The 7755-nt window shown below is 27.8% G+C and overlaps 2 protein-coding genes across 2 annotated transcripts in view; one reads left to right on the top strand and one right to left on the bottom strand.

Annotated features, from left to right (window-relative positions):
• The first annotated feature begins 6 nt into the window (after nucleotides 1–6).
• LOC108576182 (1-phosphatidylinositol 4,5-bisphosphate phosphodiesterase gamma-1) lies at nucleotides 7–6429 on the top strand. The gene is given in 17 exon segments (XM_017939126.1): nucleotides 7–199; nucleotides 1650–1799; nucleotides 1877–2015; nucleotides 2130–2292; nucleotides 2397–2710; nucleotides 2797–3003; nucleotides 3073–3493; nucleotides 3565–3876; nucleotides 3961–4142; nucleotides 4230–4453; nucleotides 4507–4718; nucleotides 4798–5019; nucleotides 5131–5337; nucleotides 5412–5793; nucleotides 5862–6001; nucleotides 6074–6185; nucleotides 6419–6429. Coding segments are annotated over 17 exon segments (3573 nt in total). The 5' UTR covers nucleotides 7–24.
• A 1254-nt stretch (nucleotides 6430–7683) lies between these two features.
• The window catches only part of LOC108576181, a 4322-nt gene continuing 4250 nt past the window's right edge, over nucleotides 7684–7755 (bottom strand). The window contains exon 5 of the mRNA XM_017939125.1: nucleotides 7684–7715. Coding sequence (XP_017794614.1) covers nucleotides 7684–7715 — 32 coding nt within the window. The remainder of the gene's footprint in view (nucleotides 7716–7755) is intronic.

Here is a 7755-nt window from a genome sequence, read left to right as displayed (position 1 = left end):
TTGCAAACAAATAATATTTTAAATATGAATGGTATAATACCTGAAATGGAACAAATTATCAGTCAACTCGAAAGAGGGACTGTGGTAACAAAATTTTTTTCAAGGAAGAGACCAGAAAAAAAGACTCTTATGATACGCAGAGAAACTAGACAAATTGTATGGTCAAGGAGTGCCACATTTAGACCTTTTGATGGTTCAGGTAAAAATATTTTAGCTCTTAAATATAATTAAAAATTGTTTTGTAGTAACTTAACATTATTCTAAGTTTCAAATGAAGCATTACAAAATTTTCATTTGCTGATTGTGACACATTTTACAAACATTAATTGAGAAAGGATAAGAAGAGTAGTAAACTTACATTTTTAAATATCCAGAAATTATTTGTTTGGTAACAGTGCAATTGAAATAAATTTCCACCTAACATTTTAGGCACACATTTTACATGGTTATGAAGATATATCTACAGCAAAAATGGGCAAAATATTATCTGAGGATACTAGTTGTAGGTCAAAAACCTGAAGGAAAGGTCCTTGTGAATAATGTATATGGGTGAGTTCATGATAAAAATACAACCTAAATCAGTTAATGACTTGCATTTAATAAGCTTTTATGTATGATATTTAATTAATGTACGTTTTTTTCTGGCCTGATTCTTGTCCAATTTGATATTAAATTGAATATTTATATGCATATCCTTAGTGGACATTTCCTTCATTTTTGGTCTACAAACAAATGTGCCCATAGATACTGTTGATATATTGGATCAGCCCTATTGGATATCATGGGTATTTCATTAAAAACAAAACTATTATGTAATTGTTATATACTGATTGTATATATTACAGCAAAACATTCATACAGTACATATTAATTGGGAAGATATTTTCTAAAACTACTTCCATTTTCTCAAATGCTTAATATTTAAAACCATTTTTGCATTTTATGTTAATATACAATATATTGTATATATTTGTAGCATTTACAACACACACAGTGTTATATGTTTGTATTGAATATACACAGGTCATTTGAAAAGTTCTCAGAATGTAATGGAAAGACAGCTTATATTGTTTCAAATTATTTTTATTTTTCAATATAATCCCCTTTAACATCAATGCACTTGGACCAACGATATTCTGAAACCATTACATTATCACGAAACGTCGTTTCGTCTGGATATACAAAATATTCATCAATGACTTCCTTAACTTCCTCATCTAACAAGAATTTCTTTTCATCAAGGAATTTTTTCAACCATGGGAACAAATGGAAATCAGAGACAACTAAATCTGGCAAACAAGATGGATGTGGCAATAAATTCTACTTTAATTCGTTGATTTTTGCCATATGTATGGGGATGTGCATTTGAATTCACTTCTGATCAATTGTTAGGAGATGTGGCACAGAATATAGAAGCATATTTGTTCAAATAACAGTATATGAAATATTATATAGTAGAATGATTTGAGGTATTATAGTTATTCATATCACAAATGAAAATCTCTGATAAACTAAAAATTTTTAAATTCCTACAGTCATCTTTACTTCATTCTGAGAACTTTTCAAAAGACTCATGTATTATATACAATATATTGTATACATGTACATATATAGATGTTACAAATAAATTTTGTGTCTTTTGATTTTAGTTGAAATAAGAGAAATCAAAGAAATTAAAGTGGGAAAACATTCAAAGGATTTTGAAAAATGGCCTGAAGATGCAAAGAGAATAGAAAATCTTAGGTGCTTTGTTGTATATTATGGTTCTGAATTTCGTCTTAAAACACTTTCAATTTCTGGTATGTATGTTTTTATTATCTACATAAATGTTTAAGCTACAATTTAACATGTGTCCATTCCTACATATTCGTTTTAGCACTCAGCGAAAAAGAATGCGAACTTTGGGTAAAAGGATTACGTCGCTTAGTACAAGACACTATAAAAACTCCTTATCCTTTACAAGTTGAAAGGTGGCTAAGAAAAGAATTTTATGCAATGGAAAATTCGAGAGAAACGTAAAAATTCATATTTTCATATATACACAAGCGTGTGCGTGCGCACGCGCGTGTGTGTAAAATTGTAACTTTACTAATTGATAGACGTTTAATTTAACATCCAATATTTTACAGGGTTACATTGAAAGATATAAAAGCATTTTTACCTAGAGTTAATTGTAAAGTAGCAACAAATAAACTTAGAGAACTTTTTCAAGAAATAGATACAAGAAACAGAAACGAACTTGGTTTTGATGATTTTGTTGTACTTTACCATAAACTTATGTTTGATCAAAATGTACGTTCTAAATTTATTAACATTGCTAGCATGTACATATTTTAACATAAATTTGATGTCCTGTTTATATAAATGTGTTACACATTTTTTTTTTATTTTTATAGAATCTTACAGATTGGAGTAAATTGCTAACTTATTCTAAAACAGGACAGATTGTTACTGTTCAAGATTTTCAAAATTTCTTAATAACTGAACAGCAAGATTCTTTAGGAAATAAAGAAATTGTAGTATCATGTTTTATTAGAGATTATTTACAAGATCCTCAAAGAGATGTACAAGAGCCACATTTTACATTTTCGGAGTTTATCGATTTCTTATTTTCAAAACAAAATTCTGTTTGGGATTCAAAGTACTCTCGAATTTATCAAGATATGTCTAAACCACTTGCTCATTACTGGATAGCTTCATCGCACAATACGTAAATATATAACTGTTTTTTATTTGTAAAGAAAAGACTATACTTAAAGTAAGTAAGTCATTTATTTAAATAAAATATTCTTATAGATACTTAATGGGGGATCAAATTAGCAGTGAAAGTAGTTGTCAAGCTTATATTCGTGCATTGAGAGCTGGATGTAGATGTATAGAACTTGACTGTTGGGATGGACCAGATGGAATGCCATTTATTTTTCATGGGCATACACTCACTACAAAAATTAAGTTTTTGGATGTCATCAAAACTATTAAAGAACATGCTTTTGCCACTTCTGAGTAAGTATAAGTAAATATATGTTTAATTATTGTTTATATAATTTAAATATGAATATATTTTTCATACAGTTATCCTGTCATTTTATCCATTGAGGATAATTGTACATTACCTCAACAACGTAAAATGGCAATTACAATGCAAGAAATATTTGGCGATATGTTATTAGTTCAACCTGTAGATAAAAACGAAACTTGTTTGCCATCGCCATATGTACTCAGAAGAAAAATTGTATTGAAACATAAAAAATTGCCGGATGGCGTTGATGAAACTTCATTTCTTATTCGAAACGATGAAAGTAGACAAGAAATGGATCTTAGAAATACAGTAAAAAATGGTATTTTATATCTTGAAGATCCTGTTGACAGAGAGTGGAATCCACATTTTTTTGTATTAACACAACAAAAGTTATTCTACACAGACACATTTTCTAGAACTCAGGAGACTGAACACGATGATGATGAAGAAGGTGTAGTTCGACGACCGAGTGATGTATGTATACATTAGCAATGTAGTCTGAATGAATGGTACTTTGTTGAATTTTATTCTTGATTATAATTTAGGGAGTACCAAATGACGAGTTACATTTTGGAGAAAAATGGTTTCATGGTAAACTAGCAAGAGGAAGAGAAGAAGCAGAAGAATTACTACGGCGTTACTCACATCTTGGTGATGGCACTTTTTTAGTTAGGCAATGCGTTACATTTGTAGGTGATTATTGCCTTTCCTTTTGGCGCAAAGGAAAAGTAAATCATTGCCGTATCAAACTCAAGCAAGAAATGGGTCAAACGCAATATTATCTTATTGATACAAATTGTTTTGATAGTTTATATAGTTTAATTACGCATTACCGTAATCATCCCTTAAGAAGTCAAGTAAGAATAAATAAAATTTAGAATTATAATTAATTTCGATGTCATGGCTTTTCAATTAACAAATTTTATAAATGGAATGAATAGGAATTTTTAATTACACTTCAAGAACCTGTTCCTCAACCAAACAAACACGAAGAAAAAGAATGGTGGCATGCTGATTGTACCCGAACTTTAGCTGAAGAAATGTTAAAACGAATTCCTACAGATGGTGCATTTTTAGTAAGACCGAGCGAAAAAGAAAGCAATTCTTACGCTATATCTTTTAGGTAAGACAATTTAAAGCATTAGTGTATAAGATAAAAATATTTCTCTTTTCTCTTTCAATTTTATCCTCTTCCTTTTATTGGTTTCAGAGCAGAGAAAAAAATTAAGCATTGTAGAATTAAATTAGAAGGACGTCTGTATACTATTGGTACTGTACAGTTTGAAAGTTTAGTTGAATTAGTTAGTTACTATGAAAGGCATCCATTATATAAAAAAATAAAATTAAACCATCCTGTAAATCAAGATGTTATTAGAAGAATGGGATTGGTATATGATATTATATTTTTGTTTATTAAACATTTATGTCCGATATGTTATTGAATTATTTTATTAAATGATAAAATAATTAACTGTACAAAATGTAAGAAATTTAATTTATTTTAAAGGTAACTGTAAAAGCTATATATGACTATAAAGCAAGAAGAGATGATGAATTGACATTGGTAAAACATGCCATAATAACAAATGTACACAGACAAAGCGGTGGATGGTGGCGAGGAGATTATGGTGGTAAAAAACAACATTGGTTTCCTGCCAATTACGTGGAAGAAATAGAATCGCAAGATAACCAAGGAGATGTAAATTACTTCATTTAACGTTTTATATCTCAAACAGCATTATTAAATATCATTGAGCATACCACGTTTTTATTTCCAGTCAACAGATTCAATGATGTTTGGTAGTCTACAAAAGGGTTCATTAGATATTATGGGAGCTGTTGTTGAACTAAGAGTCGGTGGAAGACCTGGATTAGAATGGATATTAAGAATACAAAACCCTAGTATGTGTTCAGTCTTTGAAGTAGCAACTCCATCAAAAGATACAGCACTAGAATGGATGTCTAGCATTAAAGAAACTGCTCAAAATGCCAGTGTTAGAGTAAATATATAAATTTTCTTACTTTTCAAAAATTACCTTACTATGTATGAATTTAAAAAATCAATTACATTATTACTTCAGAAAATAATTATTTTTTTATTTCCTGTTTAGGAAAATCAACATAAAGAAATGGAACGAGCATGGAGAATAGCTAAAGAAATGTCAAATTTAATAGTTTATTGTAGGTCTGTTGCATTTAATTTAGACAGAATAAAAACCAAAGGTTTTATATTTAATGAGATGAGTAGCTTTCCTGAGACAAAAGCTGAAAAACTTATGTGTCAACAAGAAAATAAATTTTTTATAAAATATCATCAGGTGAAACAATATAAAATTCTAATAAATTTCCTTTTCATTTTCAGAAAACAATATTTATACTTATAATTTTTCAGGTTCAGTTTAGCAGAGTATATCCAAAAGGACAACGTATTGATTCATCAAATTATAATCCCGTACCAATGTGGAATACTGGCTGTCAAATGGTAGCATTAAACTATCAAACTGGTGATAAATCAATGCAGCTTAATCAAGCGAAATTTAGAGAAAACGGCAATTGTGGCTATATTTTAAAACCGGAGTTTATGTTTGGAAACGATTTTAGTCCATATGAACAAATTTGTTTAGACAGAGTAGAATCACTTAAATTTTCTTTAAAAGTTATTGGTGCAAGACATTTAATTAGATCAGGAAGAGGTTTAGCTAGTCCTTTTGTTGAAATCGAAATTATAGGAGCAGATTTTGATTCTGGTACAAAATTAACGACAAAAACTATGCGTAAGTAAGATAGTATTACGGATTAAAATTTTTTTTTTTGATGCATGAATAATTATGTTAAATTATAGCTGATAATGGGTTCAATCCTATGTGGAATGAATCTTGTGAATTCAAAGTTATTAACCCATATTTTGCATTCATACGATTCGTTGTGCAAGATGAAGATATGTTTGGCGATAGTAATTTTATTGGACAAGCTACTTATCCCGTATGTACCACATGAAGAATTGTTGATTATAAATTAAATATTCCATTACTTTGAATACATTTATATATTTAGGTTCGATGTTTACGATCTGGATATAGAAGTGTCCCATTAAAAAACAATTACAGTGAAGATCTTGAACTTGCATCGTTATTAATTCATCTTCATATTACATTCTTAGGAATATGTAAGTAGTATGTTGTTTTCTTAAGTACAATTTTTATATTATAAATAATTATTGTAGAAGGATTCGCATAATTTATGAAACCAATCTAAACTCTGTATAAGTGTCTGGTACATATCAGAATTGGGACAAGGTTAATATTTTATTTTTTTATTATTTAGAAGTGATAGTTTTGCATGAAATGATTATGATTTTTATGTATATAGTACATTATAATGTCAATTCCATTATTTTAGATTTCAACTAAATGAGATACTTTAATCAAAATCAGCAATTAACTGAAACATTACTATACAAAATTGATTATTTACAAGGATTACACTCTTCATTAAAATCAGTGGTTACAAGAAAAAATATATTTTTATCTTTGTGATCAATAATATAGGTAATTTATAAACATTATTGTGACATGTAACATCAAAATGAAATGATTGTTGCAGTAGTGAAAAAGTAATAGATATCAAACAGAGTTAAATATGAAGAAAAGGAATATCTTTTTGAAAAGCAACATATAGTATAAGCGTGTTCGTGATATGTAAGGTTTTTAAAGAAATATTTAACATGTACTTTTATTTTTAGTTTATATTTAGTTCACATCAAAGGAGTAAATGCTATCATATAAAGAAATCAATACGATTTAGTGTAGCCCAATTTTTTAATTTTTGATATAAAAAATAACACATAAAGCGAAAACATCGCAAGGTATACTTTTATTTAATTTATATCATACCTTTTTTTATAAAATTAAAAAAAATAGACATTTTCAACTAGAAGGTCTTAAATTATGATATAGTTTAGACTGAACTAATTAATATGCACAATACGCTTCAAATTCATTTAATTAGGGAAATATTTTCACATTGATACTATTTATTTATTATTTCAAAGATAGGTTTTAGTTTAACAACATAGTATATGAAAAAAATGAGAAGATATTAAAAGGCTGATTGTTAAGTAGTCCAAGTACATATGAATTGCCTTTCATGTAAAGTTATAAAGTTTGTACTACATAAAACCAGATACAAACATGCTTATTTTTAATTTTTCTATTTTTTATTTTCATATATAAACTACATATCTTATATTCCATATTATCAATTTTATCATCGTTCCTATTAATACAATTATGTGTAATTAAAAGTAATATTATCGTAAATTACTTGTTCGAAACAAGTAAGCAATAACAAAAGTGTTTGGTATAATTTTATTAACATTATATTAAGCATATTAGCTCTTACTTCCATCATAATGAATTTATATTTTACATTCTAATAAATCAATTTTAATTTATTCTCATTTTCATAAATTTTAACAGAAAATTAATTTGTGAAAAACCTTTGGATAATTGTGTTTTTTATAAAGGTATGTTCGTTTACTAATTGATGACTTAAATATAATAGCAATGGTATTAATTGTGTTTACTTTTTAAAGTCACATATGTAATTAAGAAAATAGAGTGTTTTAATATCACATGCATATCGAAAGCAAATACAAATGTATGTTACATATAATTAAATGTGATGTACACCACCTCTGTATAAAAATAAAAAATAAAATATATGCTGGTATTTCT

Source organism: Habropoda laboriosa, unplaced genomic scaffold, assembly GCF_001263275.1.
Source record: "Habropoda laboriosa isolate 0110345459 unplaced genomic scaffold, ASM126327v1 scaffold212, whole genome shotgun sequence".
Taxonomy (NCBI): domain Eukaryota; kingdom Metazoa; phylum Arthropoda; class Insecta; order Hymenoptera; family Apidae; genus Habropoda; species Habropoda laboriosa.
This window is presented reverse-complemented; position numbering and strand designations above follow the sequence as displayed.